At 45.5% G+C, this 20,810-nt stretch overlaps 1 protein-coding gene across 1 annotated transcript; it reads left to right on the forward strand.

The window, feature by feature from the left end:
- Positions 1-546: 546 nt before the first annotated feature.
- gmcl1 (germ cell-less, spermatogenesis associated) lies at positions 547-20,737 on the forward strand. Its single transcript, XM_080529739.1, has 16 exons — positions 547-816; positions 9,668-9,737; positions 9,795-9,892; positions 10,223-10,346; positions 10,555-10,651; positions 11,031-11,128; positions 12,369-12,481; positions 12,708-12,773; positions 12,872-12,956; positions 13,312-13,402; positions 13,725-13,865; positions 15,177-15,246; positions 15,358-15,433; positions 15,605-15,750; positions 16,773-16,860; positions 20,182-20,737. The coding sequence occupies exons 2-16, from the start codon at positions 9,675-9,677 to the stop codon at positions 20,320-20,322; spliced, it is 1,497 nt and encodes a 498-aa protein (XP_080385865.1). The 5' UTR covers positions 547-816; positions 9,668-9,674; the 3' UTR covers positions 20,323-20,737.
- Positions 20,738-20,810: the final 73 nt, after the last annotated feature.

Consider the following 20,810-nt stretch of genomic DNA (forward strand, 5'->3'; position numbering starts at 1 on the left):
GGGGACGTGTCACCGTGCAGGAGGACCCCTGAACCTGCCCCGCTGCTCGGAGCTCATTGGGTTGTTGTTCCTCGCTGAGCCACACCCCCGGGACCTGGAGCTCTGCGCCCCCTACTGGTCGGGAATCACATGTCTTTGTCACTCCAAATCATTATGGCACATGTGTGATGCATGTTCAAGCACACAGACGATAATGTGGACACAGTTCATTATTTTCGCTTGCTCCCCGGGAACTGGCATACATCACAGTCTTTCTACAGCGCTGCCTATCTTTGAGAGCCTGCAGGTCACCGATGGTCCGGTAGGTGGCGGCGATGAGCACAGTTGTGTGACGACACACATAGAAGAAGAAGAAGAAGAAGAAGAAGAAGAAGAAGAGGAGGAAGCTGCAGTTCACCGCTTGCTCGGTAGGTGGCGGTAATGAGCGGTGACGCGCACAGTTGTGTGACACACATAGAAACAAGAAGAAGGAGAAGAAGAAGAATGTGCATTGTTGCCTAGCCGCCTAGCTACAGAGAGGCAGGAACCCTAACCATAACCCGGCTGAATGTTTAGGTTGATCCGGTGGATGTTCAGTCAGATATTCACGATACTTCACTCGTGAGTCCAGGAGGAGAAAACAGCATTTCTAGCGAAAGGATCGGCGACTATCCTTGAAGACTGGCTGCAGGTTTGACTGGTCGGCTAGCCGGCGGCTAGGAAGGAAGACTGGCTTGTTTACATCTGAGGAGCTGAAGACCCTGGGAGAAGCTGTCTGTCTGTCTGTCTGTCTGTCTGTCTGACACCTGGATCAGCTGTGTAGCGGTATAACTACAGGTATGTCTGCTGTGTAGCTGTATAACTACAGGAAAGCTTTGGTCATAGCTGGTTAGAATCAGTACCAGAGGTGTATCTATGTAGTCTGTGTCACGGCCATCCAACAGCTGCTGTAATTGTAGTGCTAGTATGCTTATTATTAGAGTCAAGAATGTGTCTGTGTGCATAAGTAACATAACTTAGGCTAGTGAGGGAGCATGTTGGCGCGTGTCTGTTGACCAACACATGAATGGTTTGTAGAGCGACAGGGTAGGACGAAGTACCTGACAACGAAATGTGTAAATAGTGTTGGTAACTAACCAGATATATACAGTATATTGTCGTGCATTCTTATTGGTTATGAATCAAAGAACAGTTAGTTTAAGACAATTTAATCAGTTACAGGCAGATTTATACATTACATGCGTTCCCCATGGACCTCGGGCTGGAAGAGAGCGCTCTCTCTCTTCCTCTCCCCGTTCCGCTCCAGAGGGGAGGGGCCAGCGTGCATGTGTGTCCCTGCCCAACCCCCAAAGGTCTCTGTTGGTCATCTGGTTGCCATAGAACCCTCACCGTTAGAGGGCATCATGTCCCCGCATGCCCTGGTATGTGTGTGTGTTCAAAACATACTACATATTCATACATAGATCATACATACTACAGAAATATACGACACATCCCCCCTCGGACCACCCAGAGGGTGTTCCGAAACTAAACTACCATAAAACAAAAACAAAAACACAAAACCCCACAAAACATCCCCACATTTTTTAAAAAAAATTAAAAAATAAACAACAACAGACAGAAAAACTACACCAACACACAACACAAGAAGCACAATAACACAGACCAACCCAGGACCAGTATTAGGAACCAAAGATATCATAAACAAAAAACAAAAAACAACCAATAATAAAAAGAATTTTGAAAATAACAATCACAATTAAACTAAACACAGTTCATCATGCACAAATCAATACAGAAACTTCCAACGACCGATGTTTTCTTTGTCCTTGAAGCGTCAGGGTCAGAGGTTACTAGCACTTGTACCCAGTTGGAGAACAGCCTTTACCGCTGTCTCAGATTGATAACACTTTCATAGTCAGCAGCTTCCATTTTCGTTGCGCTAGGAACAGAACCTCTTTCCTATCTTTGCATAACCACTACATCACTTCTCAACTGACATCAATCACATACGATATAGAAATAAACAAACAATACACAAATAATGACATTCAGTTATCATAACACATAATTCCCCAACAGTAAGCACAGGACAAAGGGAATGCATTAATGCATAGATCTTCACCTCAGGTGAGGACTAGTCTTCTGAAAAGTTCATTAACGTGGACTGAGTGACTGATTTTCCAAAAACAGTCAATGAGGCCCTGCCTTCTAAGAAAGTCAAAAATCATGTCTGCTATAATAGGTGCTCCTATCCTAGCAAAGTAAGTTTCCCATGCCCCTAAGACCGTTTCCAGCCATGCTATCATCTGCTGTCCATTCCCGTCGTTCCCTTTGATCTGCTGCTTCACTACCCTATTCATAGTCTTTAATCTTTTCCTAACTGGTCGTCGTCCGTCAGTGTCATTGAGGTTCAGGCAGCCGCCTGGTCCCCTCCCACGCTGATCAAGGTCTGGGGAGTCGCCCTCAGCATCATCTGAAGCATGGAGCAGGCACTCGCCAGCATCCCCAGTAGCACAGGTGTCCAGGCTTTGGACACTCCCAGGCTGGACCTCCAGACTGTCAACACTCTCTGCTTCGTTGGTTTCTGGTTCATTGGCATCTGGACAGCTTTCCACTGTCCCCTCGGTTTCAGGCACTGCCGGTAATGTCACTGGCTGTAACACTGGCATTGCCACTGGCTCTGGCAACACCACAGCATCTCCTCGTAGCTCCTCCTTCTCAGGTTCTCTGGGGACCTCGGCACCTGTTGGCACAACATCCTGCCTACTCTGTACATCCACCCCCCTGTCCACCACCCGTGGCCCTATTGGGGTAGGGATATGCCCAGACACCACTGGTGTACCCACTCTGATGTTGTTTCTCCAACAGACCCCACATTGACCTAAAGCATGGTCAATCTGTTCCATCAAATATGGACTCCAAAACCCATATTTCTTGGTAATCTTGCGTCTTACCTCCCCCCTAGCCACATGTGCTAATCCATGAGCTTCCTGTATTAACATGCCTAATAAATCTGATGGTGCTACAACCAACCCCTCATGATTCCTCCATAGACCTGTGTCATCCTGACTTGCCCCCCTTGCTAGCCAAACGCTCTTGTCTAACGTAGTTACTCTACTCTGTAACATCAATAAATCCTCAAGTGCGACCATGCCCTGTAATTGCTTTTCATGTGTGACCAGAAGACCTTTACCTGCCTTGTCTGCTCCTGTAATGGCTTTGGCTGCATCTTCTGCAGCCCTGTTACCTTGTGTGACATGTGATGAGTCAGACCTGTGTGTGGCACACTTCACTATGGCTAATTCCTTTGGCTTCATCATGGCTTGTAACAGCTTCATGATCTGTGCGTGATGCTGTATAGGCGTACCATCAGTTCTCTTAAAACCCCGCCCCCTCCATACAGCTCCATTAAAATGACAAACATTATGTGCATAGGCAGAGTCGGTGTACACTGTCACTCTCCGTCCGGTTCCCAAGTTGCATGCTTCTGTGAGGGCAATCAATTCAGCCAACTGAGCCGAGCAAGGCTGAGGAACTGCCTCAGCCTGTTCTACAATAAACTTTGAATTTTGTGCTTTAACTAAGGAATACCCAGCGCACAAAGTTTCTCCTACCCCGTAACAAGACCCATCAACCCAATATTCTATATCAGCTCCCTTTAAAGGCAAAACTTGTAGGTCTGTTCTATGCTTAATCACTCTGGCTGTCGATGGAACCTGAGCACCGGATGGCATCGTCACCTGACAGCCGTCAGGTGTGCATTTTACTGTACAGTTCAATTGGCATTGAGCATCTCTCCCTAGCAGCCCTGTTGGCGTGTGTTCTGACACAAGTGTTGACAGAGTTGCTCTCTGTCCCTTGTACTCTAAGTCTACAAGCTCAGTTGTAGGAATCAGCTGTTTAATTCCCTCAAATCCGATTGTCTTCACATATTCTCTAGACATAGGGAGGTGCGTGGCGCCTTCAGGCTTCTGTGTCACCACCAGCTGGCACCTCCCACTCGGATCTTCCGGGCACCCCTATAGGCCAGCTGCTGGGCCTCCGTAAGGGTTCATCACTCCTGGAGCAGGTGTAGTAGGGGGCCAATATCCTCCTCCTTGGCTCCCCCCTGCGCCCCCCTGGGGCCTGTTGCAGCAGGCACAGGCTAGATGTCCATTCTGGTCGCATTGGCATGGTTCTAGCATCTCCTTCCCTGCTGCTGTCCATCCCCCTGGTGGTGGTCCTTGGCCAGGCTGTGTGTACATCTGGTATGGAACCGCTTGCACCCCTGGTGGCCCTTGTGGGTATGGATACCCCCCTTGTGGCCCCTGTGGGTAGGACTGGTAAGTAGCAGGATACCCCCCTTGTGGCCCCTGTGAGTAGGACTGGTAAGTAGCAGTCTGCACTCCAGGTGGCTGTTGCTGTGGGGCTAAAGCCTGCACTCCCTCTATGTTCCTCTCGCTTTCAGTCAATTGCAAATGAGTCAATATTCTGAGGGATTCTTCGTCTCGTGCCTTCTGTATCTGAATGTTCTTTCGATATAACTCAACTTGATGAGCTACGTGGTCTATATAAACAGCTTTGTTCATGTGTCGTAGCCCCACCACTTCTGCTAGCTTATCCTTAACTGGGGTAGGAAGCCCTTCTTGTATTTTTTCCCTGATTATGGATTTTTCTAAGGGGTTATCTTCAGCGTCTTTCCCTGTCACACTTCTCCATTGAGAGTGCACACGGGCAATATAACCCCTGGGATTCTCATCCCCCCCCAGTGGCTTCACAATGATATTGTCTGGGTGAATGTGAGTAGGGTAGGTCTCTCTGATTGCTTTCCACAGCCTGCCTCTGTTTGCTGCGAAGAGCTCTGGATCATAAACTGATGTATTGATATATCTATGAAGTCCTGCCTTCATCAATATTTCCTGCATTGTATCCAATCCTGCAATAAAAGCTAAGAGTCTTTTCAGGTCTCCCATCGCGGCCTGCGTTCCTGTCAGTATCACGTCGACCTCTCGCGTCCACGAATGTCCTCCCTCTTGAAGAACTGGGAGTTTCTCGATCACTTCAGACAAATCTGTATGATGCCACGGATGATATTCCATCTTGTTACCCCGAATCAGCACTGGACAGTTCTTTAATGTATTTGATGACATTCGGTGACAATCTCCCTCTTTCTCCGGGCGTCTTCTCCCACCTTTCCTTTCGGCTGTGGCTATCATCTTCCTGACCTGCGCGTTGTAGCCTCCATCTGCATTGTCGTCATCACTTGAGTCTGCACTGCCATCTTCGCTGTCATCTTCCTCGTCACTCCTGTCGTCCCCTTTTCCCCTTGGCTCCTTCTTCTTCTTCTGGGAATGATCCTCCAGTGCCTTAGCATATGGAGGGGGACTGGGGGCAGGACACAGGTCTGGGGATGAAATGTTCAGTTTCTGTTCCAGTGTTCTGGCCAATTCTTTTTTCTTTTCCGGTTCCATCTGAGCTATTTTCTGTCCCTCTACCTTAAATAGATCTAAAATAGCTAACTCTAACTTGCGTTTCTCTGATCTAATCTTTCCTCTTTGATGTGCTTTGTGCCCATTGATAAGTATCTCCAATGTTGCAATTAATTGTAAATTAAGGCTGCCCTCTTTCGGCCACGGCTGTTCAATGTATGCCCAACGGCTATTCCATTTCGTAGACATTTTGCTAATTTCCCTAACAAGAGGATTCATTTTTTCCACTACAGCCATAGGGGATAACGTAGCCAACATTCCACGATGTTCACTAATATCTTTTAACAGCTTCGTGGAATTCGACCCCATTCTACTTTGCTCAATATGCTGACAATATTCTATATTAGATAAGGTGTACGCTTCTTACAACCCACCTTATTTTGTCTTGTTTGCTAAACAAATGCTAGTCCAATATAACTGTATTAACCATCCCCACAAAAACCCTGCAACTTCAGAATAACAGACTTGCCTCTTGTGTATGTCAGTGCAGTATTAACTTAAATCTAATAGCTGTGTAAGTACTTTATACTTAAATGTGTTTCCTAATTGTTTATGAATATGTGTCACTTGATTACTCATTCAATACTAATTACAGTTCTGGTCAACACAATTATTAAATCACAAAGGCTGGTCACGCCTAAGTATTCACTGATCCACAAAAACCCTTTTACTGCTCAACTATCAAATATGTACTATTCTGCTATTCCTTAATCAAACACTGTGGAAATGACCTAACTAAAATAAAATATGTAAATTACAAATATTAATTACAACCTGTAAATAAATCAACTGTTAAATGAAAGGAATGAATGATTAGTTATTAATTACAACCTGTTAAAGAAATCGACTTGTTCAGTGAAAGGAATGCATGATTAGTTAGAATTATTCATTGACACTTCATTGATGCAAACCTGTGAAGTCATTCAGCTATTTATCAAAATATCAAAAAAGGAATGATTATCATTAGATTATCACAAAACAATTGATCAAAGTTTTGTGAAACAGATAATGAATGATCTGAATAATTAATTCAACCAATTAGTAATTAATTAAATTAATTAAAGTAATTTAATATAGAACAATCATTTAAAAACATCAATCTATGAGTGATCTCTACAGATCTCTCGTCAACATTCTATGCAAGCAGGCAGGGCCGTTTTATTGGGGTCTGTGACCCTGCTGTGATTCTGCTCAGGGAAAGCAGCCTTGTCTAGGCTCACGCACAAATTGCCTCATATGCTTTGAATCTAACCTAAAGTCACAATCTATCTTTACTTTTAACAAACTATGACAAATATCTTTAAACTACTTTAAATCCCCCGATGATCAATTCACTATCTTTCAATCCAGTTAGACTATTATTTATCTCATTCAAATATTCTACAATGCAGTCTCTTCACAGAGATATCTAGGCTTCTTTGTGTCCGCGTGTCTGCGCGCGTGCCCGAGCGTGCGTGTTATCGCTCCGCTTACACAGGACAACACAAATGGCGTCTACGCTCTGCTGACAGTACACTGCAAATGGCCGCTTACACAATGGCGTCCTTCCAAACAGACAAAAGAGCCTCACATGTTCTCCACTGCTACAATATAAAACAGACTACCCAGTCCACCCACACTCCAACACATAAACACAACCTCACCGAATTTTACACAGACACACACGATATTCCAATACCGTACAAACAAACCTTACCATCAAACACTATATTTTACAAAAAACGGGCTTCAAAGTCCGGCTCTCACCACCCACCCATCAAAGATTATGAAAAGTTTGCTTCTATTCCAACAAGATTACCGTTACACAGATTCTTTTGACTATAACTTATCTGAGATTTACAGTCTATTTTAAACACACCAATCGACTAGAGAGAGATCTCTGCAGAAAATCTACCTTCTTCTTTAGATTGAAGTTTGCAAAATACTGTAAATTAAGTTATATTATCTCCGTCGCTTGCTCGCCATTACTGTCGTGCATTCTTATTGGTTATGAATCAAAGAACAGTTAGTTTAAGACAATTTAATCAGTTACAGGCAGATTTATACATTACATGCGTTCCCCATGGACCTCGGGCTGGAAGAGAGCGCTCTCTCTCTTCCTCTCCCCGTTCCGCTCCAGAGGGGAGGGGCCAGCGTGCATGTGTGTCCCTGCCCAACCCCCAAAGGTCTCTGTTGGTCATCTGGTTGCCATAGAACCCTCACCGTTAGAGGGCATCATGTCCCCGCATGCCCTGGTATGTGTGTGTGTTCAAAACATACTACATATTCATACATAGATCATACATACTACAGAAATATACGACAATATCTCAAAAGTGAGTACACCCTTTAGATTTTTACAAATATTCTGTCATATCCTTTCAGGGGATAACACGATCTTAATGAAACTTTGATATAACTTAAAGTAGTCAGTGTGCTGCTTGAATAACAGTATAGATTTATTGTCCTTTGAAAATTACTCAGTACACAGCTGTTAATGTCTAAACAGCTGGCAACAAAAGTGAGTACACCCCATAGTGAACATGTCCTAATTGTGCCCAATGATGTTGTTTTCCCGCCCTGGTGTCATGTGACTCGTTAGTGTTACAAGGATTCAGGTGTAAATGATAAGCAGGGCTGTTAAATTTGGTGTTTTGGAATGCTCTCTGAATGCTGGACAACATGGCACCTCATGGCAAGGAACTCTCTGAGCGGCTGAAAAAAAGGATTATTGCGCTTCACAAAGATGGCCTTGGCTATAAGAAGATTGCCAACACCCTGAAAATGAGTTGCAGCACAGTGGCTAAGATCATACAGCGGTTTTCCAGGACAGGTTCCACTCGGAACAGGCCTCACCAGGGTCGACCAAATAAGTTGAGTCCACGTGCTCAGCGTCATATCCAGAGGTTGGTTTCCAAAAATAGACGTGCGAGTGCTTCCAGCATTGCTGCAGAGGTTGCAGAAGTGGGATGTCAGCCTGTCAGTGCCCAGACCATACGCCGCACACTGCATCAAATCGGTTTGTATGGCCGTCGCCCCAGACAGAAGCCTCTTCTGAAACCGATGCATAAGAAATCCCGCAAACAGTTTGCTGAAGACAATGAATCCAAGAACATGAGTTACTGGAACCATGTCCTGTGGTCTGATGAGACCAAAATAAACCTGTTTGGGTCAGATGGTGTCCGGCGTGTGTGGCGGCACCCTGGTGAGGAGTACCAAGACAAATGTGTTTTGCCTACAGTCAAGCATGGTGGTGGCAGCATCATGGTCTGGGGCTGCATGAGTGCTGCCGGCACTCTGAGGAGCTGCATTTCATTGAGGGACACATGAATTCCAATATATACTGTGACATCCTGCAGCAGAGCATGATCCCCTCTCTTCGGAAACTGGGCCGTTTTTTAGGGCAGTTTTCCAACATGATAATGACCCTAAACACACCTCCAAGATGACAACGGCCTTGCTGAAGAAGCTGAAGAAGCTGAAGGTTAAGGTGATGGACTGGCCAAGTATGTCTCCAGAGTCCAGACCTAAACCCAATTGAGCACATGTGGGGCATCCTCAAGAGGAAGGTGGAGGAGTGCAAGGTGTCCAACATCCGTGGGCTCCGTGATGTCGTTATGGAGGAGTGGAAGAAGATTCCAGAAGCAACCTGTGCAGCTCTGGTGAATTCCATGCCCAGGAGGGTTAAAGCAGTGCTAGATAACAATGGTGGTCACACAAAATATTTACACTTTGGGCACAATTAGGACATGTTCACTATGGGGTGTACTCACTTTTGTTGCCAGCTGTTTAGACATTAACAGCTGTGTACTGAGTAATTTTCAATGGACAATAAATCTATACTGTTATTCAAGCAGCACACTGACTACTTTAAGTTATATCAAAGTTTCATTAAGATCGTGTTATCCCCTGAAAGGATATGACAGAATATTTGCAAAAATCTAAAGGGTGTACTCACTTTTGAGATATACTGTACAGTTAAGGTAGATATGTACAGTTAAGGTAGCTATGTACAGTTAAGGTAGATATGTACAGTTAAGGTAGCTATGTACAGTTAAGGTAGCTATGTACAGTTAAGGTAGCTATGTACAGTTAAGGTAGATATGTACAGTTAAGGTAGCTATGTACAGTTAAGGTAGATATGTACAGTTAAGGTAGATATGTACAGTTATGGTAGTTATGTACAGTTAAGGCCCTGTGTGACCCTGTGTGTTTTGTGTGTGTGTGTGTGTGTCCAGGGCAGACATGGGCAGCCTGGGCAGCAGGTTGCAGGGCGCCCCCCCGGGCCTGGAGGAGGGGGTGGAGGGGGTCAGCAGCGGGGGGGCCGGGGGGGGAGGGGGGGCCGGGGGGGGAGGGGGGGGGTGTGAGTGTAAGAAGAGGAAGAGGAGCCGCTGTGACTGTGGTGACTGTGACCCCGAGGAAGAGGAGGAGGAGGAGGACACCCTGCTGGACACACCCCGCAGGTACACACACACACACACACACACACACACCCCGCAGGTACACACACACACACACACACACACACACACACCCCGCAGGTACACACACACACATACACACACACATACACCCTGCAGGTACACACACACACACACACACATACACCCTGCAGGTACACACACACACACACACACACACACACCCTGCAGGTACACACACACACACATCCCGCAGGTACACACACACACACACACATACACAGCTATGTAGGTGAGAGACTGTAGCAGTTTGTTTTAATGTGTCTTTTTCTAAATCCTGCCCTCTGCTGGTCTGCTGGGGAACTGCCACAGGAAGAAGCTGAAGAGCACGTCTAAGTACATCTACCAGACTCTGTTCCTGAACGGGGAGAACAGCGACATCCGCATCTGTGCCCTGGGCCAGTCCTGGAGCCTGCACAAGGTCTACCTGTGTCAGGTACACTCACACACACACACACACCACGCGCGCACACACACACACACACTCACACACCACGCACACACACACACACACACACACACACACACACACACACACACACACACTATCTCTCTGCTCCATCCGTTGTCTCAGTCTCTCTCTTCCCCCATTCTCCTGGTGTGTGTGTGTGTGTGTGTGTGTGTGTGTGTGTGTTGTGGTGCAGTCTGGATATTTCTCCTCCATGTTCAGCGGCGCCTGGAAGGAGTCCAACATGATGGTGATCGAGCTGGAGATCCCCGACCAGAACATAGACACAGAGGGTAAGAATGACCCCCGACCAGAACATAGACACAGAGGGTAAGAATGACCCCCGACCAGAACATAGACACAGAGGGTAAGAATGACCCCCGACCAGAACATAGACACAGAGGGTAAGAATGACATATCAGCATCAAAATGATACACAGACACTGTTGCTACTATACACGTTGATCTGTCTGTGTCTGTGTGTGTGTGTGTGTGTGTGTGTGTATGTGTGTATGTGTATGTGTGTGTGTGTGTATGTATGTATGTGTGTGTGTGTGTGTGTGTGTGTGTGTGTGTGTGTGTGTATGTGTGTATGTGTGTATGTGTGTATGTGTGTGTGTATGTATGTGTGTGTGTGTGTGTGTGTGTGTGTGTGTGTGTGTGTGTGTGCAGCTCTGCAGGTGGTGTTTGGGTCTCTGTACCGCGATGACGTGCTGATCAAGCCCAGCAGGGTGGTCAGTGTCCTGGCTGCTGCCTGCATGCTGCAACTGGTCAGTACCCAACTACCTACACTAACTACCCTAACTAACTACCCTAACTAACTACCTAACTAACTAACTACCTACCTAACTATCCTAACTAACTAACTACCCTAACTACCCTAACTAACTAACTACCCTAACTAACTACCTACCTAACTAACTACCTAACTAACTAACTACCCTAACTAACTACCTACCTAACTAACTACCTAGCTATCTACACTAACTACCCTAACTAACTACCTACCTAACTATCCTAACTAACTAACTACCCTAACTACCCTAACTAACTAACTACCCTAACTAACTACCTACCTAACTAACTACCTAACTAACTACCTACCTAACTAACTACCTAACTAACTAACTACCCTAACTAACTACCTACCTAACTAACTACCTAGCTATCTACACTAACTACCCTAACTAACTACCTACCTACCCTAACTACCTACACTAACTACCCTAACTACCCTACCTAACTACCTACCCTAACTAACTAACTACCCTAACTAACTACCTACCCTAACTAACTACCCTAACTACCTACCTTAACTAACTAACTAACTACCCTAACTAACTACCCTAACTACCTACCCTAACTACCTACCCTAACCACCCTACCTAACTACCTACCTTAACTAACTAACTAACTACCTACCCTAACTAACTACCTACCCTAACTAACTACCTACCCTAACTAACTACCCTAACTAACTACCCTAACTAACTACCTACCCTAACTAACTAACTAACTAACTACCCTAACTAACTACCCTAACTACCTACCCTAACTACCTACCCTAACCACCCTACCTAACTACCTACCCTAACTAACTAACTAACTACCCTAACTACCCTAACTAACTACCTACCCTAACTAACTAACTAACTAACTACCCTACCTACCCTAACTAACTACCCACCACTACCCTAACTAACTACCTACCTTAACTAACTAACTAACTACCCTAACTAACTAACTACCCTAACTAACTAACTACCCTAACTAACTACCTACCCTAACTAACTAACTACCTACCCTAACCACCCTACCTAACTACCTACCCTAACTACCCTACCTAACTACCTACCCTAACTAACTAACTAACTACCCTAACTAACTACCTACCCTAACTAACTACCTACCCTAACTACCTACCCTAACTAACTACCCTAACTAACTACCTACCACTACCCTAACTGTGTGTGTGTGTGTGTGTGCGTGTGCGTGTGTGTGTGTGTGTAGGACGGTCTGATCCAGCAGTGTGGTGAGACCATGAAGGAGCACGTGAGTGTGAAGACGGTGTGTGGCTACTACGCCTCCGCTGGCCTCTACGGCCTGGACTCTGTCATGAAGAGGTCAGCTCCCTGGCCCCTAACCCTAACCCTGACCCTCTGACCCCAGACTCATTCACACCCGTATAGAAACAATTGGTGCTGTGGCTGGTGGACAGATGGTTGACTTACTTAGTCAGATGTGTTTGTTGTCAGTCGCTTTGGAATGAATCTAAAATGTTCTGTCTGTGTCTGTCTGTCTGTGTCTGTCTGTGTCTGTCTGTCTGTCTGTCTGTCTGTCTCTCTGCAGGTGTCTAGAATGGCTTCTCAATAACCTGATGACCCACCAGAATGTGGACCTTATGAAGGAGCTGGGGTGTGTGTCACTATGTAACCTTATACTGTATGTCGTCCAGTACAAGTCCTACCACAGTAGCTGAGTGTGGTGTGTGTGTGTGTGTGTGTGTGTATCAGGGTGGAGGTGATGGAGCAGCTGATCCAGTCATCTGACCTGTTCGTCATGCAGGTGGAGATGGACGTCTACACCGCCCTGAAGAAGGTACCTCCTCACTCCTTCCTCCCTCCTCCCTCCTTTGTACTTTTGGTTCACAATAATAAACATAATACGAGTTGACTCTGTTAAATTAATGTGAGAGGCGCCTGCAGAGGCGCCTGTCTCGTTCGAATTCACGTCTACTACGTTCCAGTTCTGCATCCAGTTGAAAGCATGATTCAAGTGTGTAAAGGCGCAACACAGGAATGTTAGGGCATTTAGCTCAAGTGTGAACAGAGAAAATCACTGGCGGTCCCGGGTTGGGATTCCATGTAATATCCAGGGAACTGTGTGTGTAAAGAGCTCAACACTGCTGAGGTTCTCTGTCTCCCTCTAGTGGATGTTCTCTGTCTCCCTCTAGTGGATGTTCGTGCAGCTGAACGCGTCCTGGGACGGTCCAATCAAACAGCTGCTGGCCGACGCGGACACCTGGCTCTGTAAACGACGCACTGGTGAGTGCACACACACACACATATGGGGCGGCTGTGTCTCAGAAGGTAGAGCCGGCGTCTAATGATCGCAAGGTCGGCAGATCGGCGGTTCGAGCCCCGGCTGGCCACATGTCGAAGTGTCCTTGGGCAAGACACTGAACCCCAAATTGCTCCCAGTGAGCGGGCCGGCGCCGTGCATGGTAGCTTGCCGCCATTGGTGTGTGAATGTGTGTGTGAACGGGTGAATGAGAGGCCGTTGTAAAGCGCTTTGGAATAAGGAGCTATATAAGTCAGACCATTTCCCACCCCGCCCACCCTAACCCGCCCCCCCCTCCTCCTGCAGAGCTGGGGGAGGAGCAGCCGTTCCTGGGGACAGAGGAGGGGGCGGCGTTCTCCTGCGTGTTCAGACATGTGCGTGTTCAGTACATCATCAACGACCTGGCCTCCGCACGCATCCTAGAGAGAGACAACATCCTGACTCCTGGTGAGGGGGGGGGTGTGAGGGTGTGTGTGTGTGTGTGTGTGTGAGGGTGTGGTTGTGTCTGTGTGTGGTGAGATGCTCATCATGTGTGTTGTGTGAGGACTCACCATGAATACTGGGTGTAATTTAAGTGATTAATTTATAAAATAATTGATATTTGGGTCAATGACGTGACGTGTACATGTTGTGTCCGAATGTAATATTTTCTAAAATTAACAATTAATATATATATATACATTATGTTAACTAACACTATTTGCTCTCCTTTATTGAATACACAAAGAGTTTATGGTGATTTGTTACAAATTCAGTACTTTAAAGCTCTTTAAAGGCTTGAAAAGTAATTCGGTACAACCGTCCGAACACAAATGCAACCAGCTAATGTGCCATTAAAATATCTAAAATCATATTACAACTGTTATATAAACATTCTGGCATGATTTTACAAGGGTTTATAACAATACTGCAAAATGGTTAAGGATTTTTATGTAGAAAATGTTTGCTTTCCTCAAATCACTTGTCACGAAAAATTAATTTCACTGATATCATTCGGAGCAACTAATTTCAAGGCACCATTTTGGATCAAATCAACTGATAATCATCAAGTGACAGGATATGACATCATTAAGACCCCTGCAGCAGACCCTCTGAGTGAGAAGAAAAGTAGCCAGCTCTCTCTTAAATGTTTGATAAATGCACTTTTCCACTCCCTGTTATGAATGTCCTGAAATATCACGTCATTCGGTACAACCGCTAAATCACACTGAAAATGTTGAAATATTTTAGAAAGATATATTTAATATGAATTCTTATATTGCTAAGTTCAAGCTCAAGGTCAAGTTCTCCCATAGGTAGCTAAACATGTGCCTGTTTTAACTGTTTACTTGAAGAAAATCATTCGGTACAACCAGAAATCTGTTGTAAAAAAAAAAATGTGGTTGTACCGAATGATGACAATCTATGTTAGTCCTATTTACACATCTTTGGGTGCAAAATATAAAATATATTAAAAAAAAAAAAATTTAAGTAATTTTTTCTGAGTGGGGCAGTCCCACTCATATTTTTTTATTTTATTGACAGATACAGTAGAGATTTTAGACAGGAAGGATGGGTGAGAGAGAGGAGGGATGACATGCAGGATATGTCCCCGGCCGGAATCGAACCGGGGACCCTGCGGTTACATGGTCAACGCTTAACCCGCTATGCCACCTTAGCGCCCCATAAAATATATTATTAATGGAAAATGTGTTATTGATCATTTAACTTTTTGCACTTCGTGTGTGTGTGTGTGTGTGTGTGTGTGTGTGTCTACAGACTGGCTCAGCTCCGTGTATAAGAGCCAGTGGTTCGCCATGCTGAGGACAGAACACGACAACGACAACGGGTGAGACCCTCCGCTCCCGACCTTTAACCTCTGACCTCTAACCTCTAACCTCTGACCTGTAACCTGTAATCATGTGTGTGTGTGTGTGTGTGTGTGTGTGTGTGTGTGTAGTCCTCAGGAGGCCAACAGAGAGGGGTTTGAGCGCAGCAGCATGAGGTGTGGCAGGAAGCTGACCAAGGACGGAGACGTGAGTCACACCTGCTGTGTGTGTGTGTGTGTGTGTGTGTGTGTGTGTGTGTGTGTCCCCTCAGTACTGTTGTGTGTGTGTGTGTGTGTGTGTGTGTGTGTGTGTATGTGTGTGTGTGTGTGTGTGTGTGTGTGTGTGTGTGTAACGTGTGTGTGTGTGTGTGTGTCTCAGTACTGTTGGAGGTGGACAGGCTTCAACTTTGGCTTCGACCTGCTGGTGACGTACACCAACCGCTTCATCGTGTTCAAGAGGAACTCCCTCAGCCAGCCATGCGGGGGCGCTGTGAGCCTGCAGGCCCGGAGACACCTGGCCTACAGGTGGGTTACTACCTCAGAGGGGTCAGGGGTCAGGGTTACTACCTCAGAGAGGTCAGGCCTGGGTTGCACCAATTTGGCGTAAGTCATTACTAAGTGTAGGCATTTAGTAGTTACTAAACCCCTAGTAGTTACTAGATAGTTTCAAACTAGTTGTTTACTAATTTCGGTTGCACCACACCAATCGTTTGTCAATCTTAGCTAGTAAATACTTAGTAATGCGCAAGTTGTTACTAAAAAGACATTGTCACATAAAACAATGAAACTTCGCTAGCAACACGAGTAGAGCTTACCGTCGTTACCTCAGCGGAGATAAAGTACGGTATCTTAGCAACGTAATGTTGCTAGCGAAGTTTCCCACAGAAGTGGGGGAAAAAACGTCAGATCAGATATATAAACGGGTTATTTTGATAAACCGGATACATTTTGTGAATATATATGTTTACTTTCTCGCCTGAAAACATATTAAAACTTCATAAAATGACATATTAACACTTGTAGAGCCAAATTACAGCTTTTAGCCAATGGCGGCCAAAATTTTGGATTTAAAAACGGAGGGTTTTGCTTTGCTCGCTGATTGGCTAATGTCTTCTTAGTAACAACTAAGTTATAACTTACACCACCCTAGGGGTATGTATAACTATTTAGTAGTTACTAAGCTCTACGTCATAACTAGTGTGCTTGGTGCAACCCATTCAAGTTTTGTAGTGACTAAATCTTGATTTAGTAAATATTTACGCTATAACTAGGGTTAGTTTGTACTTAGTAAGAAGTGGTGCAACCGACCCCAGGGGTTCTTGGTGTCATTGAGATCACGTCACGCCTGTACCTGGACATCTAGGTATGATACTCTTGTCACTCCACTCACTCCATGTCTCCCTGTCTGTCTGTCTGTCTGTCTGTCTCCCTGTCTGTCTGTCTCCCTGTCTCCCTGTCTGTGTCTGTCTCCCTGTCTGTTTGTCTGTCTGTGTGTCTGTCTGTCTCCCTGTCTGTCTGTCTCCCTGTCTGTCTGCTTGTGTGTCCAGGTTACGTCTGGCGTCGTTTGACGGCAGTGGGAAGCTGGTCTGCAGTCGCTCCACAGGCTACCAGCTGCTCACCCTGGAGAAGGACCAGGTCAGGGGTTAGGGGGTGGAGGGTTTCAGTCCCACACACACGCACACATACACACACACACACACACACACACAGGGACGGTTTCACATATGGCGCTTTTCCATTGACCGGCCCGGCCCGGCTTGGCACGGCTCGCTTCGGCACGCTTTTGAACAGTTCTGGTTTTCCACTATACACAACAGACCAGGAACGAGTAGGAGGAGCAGGAGATAGTAGGCGGAGTTACGCGTCATAACAGTGTCATAAGATTCCCCCCGCTATACAGATCAGCGGGGGGAAATGCGATAAGAATATTGTCAAAATGTAGCACTATCGTGCACAGATCAGCCTTACAACATGTAATGTTAAGTGCCTGTAACTTGCCGCTTTCAGTTCTAGTAGACTAGTTTAGATCTCGCAACCAGGGAAATGCCGACACAATTCTATTTCTATTTCTCCTGACACACTGTGCTTTTTTTGTTGGTGAACTACCGTAATAAGCCTAAAAAAGTTCAACTGTTCAAAAAGTGCAACTTCTCTGCTTTCAGAAACTCTTTGAATTTTTTAGATTGGGCATATAGTTCATGAATTACGATAGTTTGGATCCGCTGTAGACAGCTCCGGTTTCGGAGCAAGACTATCGGCATTAGTCAATACATGCTCACATCAAGTCATCTGCTCAGTGCTCACTGCTGTCCATCAAAAATGGCACATCCATCAATAATATTACATAATAACAACTGCTCTGATTAGATTGCTTAGATTGTTTAATACATCAACGGGGGGATAAGCGAGATGAACTCGCGAGTATCATGCTTCATTGAACGGAAAGTCCTATCTATCCCATTCAAAGTGTTTTAGCCATCCCCCTTTTCCACTGGTAATAAGGAATTGGCAAGAATAGATCGATATAAATAGATCAACATAATGCAGCACTATCATGCACAGATCAGCCTTAAAACATGTAACGTTAGATTAGATATATAACGGAGCGATGTATTTCTACGGAAAGGCTGACTGACGCGGGGCTCATTCAATCTCCGCGTTCGTTATAGATACGCTTGCAGCAGCGGGTGAACTCCCGGTTCATTGAGTTTACGGTTAAAAGCATATCTTCTCAGGGTGTCAGCGCGGTGGTTCAGGGCTCAAAATGACCGTATACCGATGGTGAAGTTAGCAAAGGAGTATTGTGATTGTACCACCTCCATAGCCGGTGTTATTCACGGACAAACACGGTGCCCTTTGCGGGTTAATAACTGTGATTTACCGTGGGTTAGGATAACAATTCAAACGTGTCCGGATAGGGGAGAGGACAGGGAATCCAAAACCATTTGAATGGTGTCGATCCTACACTCCTATCACGGTCGACACAGCGCGGCGCGAATTCCCTGTTAAAACTTTTCTCTCCCCCCGCTGTCAACAGGAGTTTAAACCAGCAGGCACGGTGCTGCGAGCAGAAGCGGGTGAACTCCCGGTTCATTGAGTTTACGGTTAAAAGCATATCTTCTCGGGGTGTCAGCGCGGTGGTTAAGGGCTCAAAATGACCGTATACCGATGGTGAAGTTAGCAAAGGAGTATTGTGTTTGTACCTCCTTCACAGCCGGTGTTATTCACGGGCAAAGACGGTGCATAATAGCGATTTTTGTGTTATGCTTGTTGTAAATAAAAGTTCTATGATGCATTGAAATGACATTAAACTAAGATAATACGATGGTCAGCATACTTTTTCGAATCTTTATTAATAAGCTATTACAGAAACTGTAGTGACATTTTCCAAGAGCGAATGTGGTATTTAAAGATGGCGGTTAGCGAAAAAATCTATGAACATGGGATGACGATTTCCATTGACCAATCAACAGTGTGCAGCGTCACACGTCACACGCAGCCTGGCAGGTTCCGGGTCTCAAAAAGGTTCCGGGTCTCAAAAAGGTTCCTGCCCTAGAAGGGTAGCTAAAGAAGCGACCCGACCCGACCCAGGCCGACAAATGGAAAAGCGCCAAAGAAGCAGGCCAGCCCGGGCTGACCCGGGTCAGCCCTCTAGTGGAAAAGCCCCAATACAAGGCTTCAGCCTAATCCCAGACTAAAACACGTCTTCAGTGGAGATTTGACATTGTAAAGGCCCTTGCACACCAATGCGTTTTTTACGTGCGTTTTTTACGTCCGTTAAAAAAAATAATTAGAACTCATGTTGTGTCAACCACGCTTGCACACCAATCCGTAATATTCATCCGTAAAAAAAAAAACCGCAACAGGTTCGATTTTCTGCGTTTTTCGCGTCCGTCAAAAGCGTTTTGAGAGTCGTTTTTTTTTTACTCTGGCCAACTCTGGCCACCGTACGAATGTACACTGAGGTAAACAGTGTTCTGGATCAATTGGATCGCGGTAATTGGTGGCCTTCTTTATGATGTGTGATTCCAGTATTGCTAGCAGCGAATCAAAATGGACCACCGACATCCTGAGGTAAACCTGGAAACGATCTGGATAATTCCTCAGATCTTTTATTAGCAGGTGAAACTCCCCTTGCTGCCGACGAGTTCTGAGGATGGGGTGGATCCAATATTTCCTTTTCCTTTTCCTATTTTCAAGAAGTGAGAGGAGCACAAAATCATCCTCACTGCTTGAAGACTCCATGTTGCGTATTGCGAAAGGGTTAGGAGAGGAGAGGAGAGTAGGAGTGTCAACAGACCCTGAAAGTTCGCAACGTAAAAAAACGCAACGGACTCCGCAACGGACCGGTGTGCAAGGTCTCTGTGCGTAACGTTTTTTTCGGATGACGGATTTAAAAATACGCATGCGTAAACGCACGCATTGGTGTGCAAAGACCTTAAGAGTGATGTAGTCCAGGACTAGGTTGAACTCTGTGAAACTGTACAACTTTAACCCTTAACTGAACAACTTAACTGAACAACTTAACTGAACAACTTAACTGAACAACTTAACTGAGCAACTTAACTGAGCAACAATTAATTTTAATTTTAATTTAATTTGATAATTTTGCCATTTAGCAGACGCTTTTAATCCAAAGCGATTTACAATTACGAATTACAGGGACATTCCCCCTGGAGTAACTGAGGGCTAAGTGCCTTACTCAAGGGCACACTAGTAGTGGTGTGGCTTCAGGCGGGATTTGAACTCACAACCTTCCGATCACAAGTCCAACTCACTATCCACTAGACCACCGCTACCCCTTCAACTTAACTGAACAACTTAACTGAACAACTTAACTGAACAACTCAACTGAACAATGTGATCTGAAGTGATGTGGCTTCAGCTACTGATATTCTGTGTTCCCCTGTTCCTCTTTTCTTTCCCTCCCTCTCTCCCTCCCTCCCTCTCTCTCAGGAGTATGTGGTGATGAACCTGGACAGTCGTCTGCTGTCCTTCCCTCTCTACGTCTGCTGTAACTTCCTCTACACGTCGCCTCAGTCGGAGCGCCGCCCCGACGCCCTGGAGCCAGAGAGCAGCACGCGCAGCACGTCCTGACCCCCGACCCCCTAACCCTGGCCTAAACTAGACCCTCTACTGACCCCTGACCCCCAACCCTGGCCTAAACCATTCCCACACAACCGTGACCACACCAGCATCCTCCGGTCTAACGGTCCCTCGCTAATACAACTGTCCCCTATGTCTGTCCCCTACGTCTGTCCTGTCCCCAACTGTCCCCTACGTCTGTCCTGTCCCCAACTGTCCCTCGTTGACCAACCCTGATGTCTGCATGCTCTCTAGTAGTCTGGTGTGTTTGAGGATATGCTTGTTTACTTGTTTGTTTTTCTCTAAAATATTCCTAATTCTGCTGCTTCCTTTTTCTGGAACACTTTCATTTGCTTTTAAGTTAAGTTAGTTAACATTTTATTTCATTCATTTGAGATGCCTTCTTTTGTATTATTATTATTATTATTTTATTTTTTTTATTACCTTTTTAATAAAAGAAGAAGAAAAAAGAGTCTCCAAAGACGTCTAACTGTCCGTCA

This window comes from Nansenia antarctica (genome assembly GCF_963989245.1).
Source record: "Nansenia antarctica genome assembly, chromosome: 4".
In the NCBI taxonomy this organism is placed as follows: Eukaryota; Metazoa; Chordata; class Actinopteri; order Argentiniformes; family Microstomatidae; genus Nansenia; species Nansenia antarctica.

Bases quoted from the DNA above. Each gene is read 5' to 3' on its own strand.
- gmcl1 (XM_080529739.1), top strand. From the start codon at position 9,675: ATGGGCAGCCTGGGCAGCAGGTTGCAGGGCGCCCCCCCGGGCCTGGAG. The intron at 11,129-12,368 runs GTCAGTACCCAA...GTGTGTGTGTAG, and splicing joins CTGCCTGCATGCTGCAACTG to GACGGTCTGATCCAGCAGTG. The intron at 16,861-20,181 runs GTCAGGGGTTAG...CCTCTCTCTCAG, and splicing joins TCACCCTGGAGAAGGACCAG to GAGTATGTGGTGATGAACCT.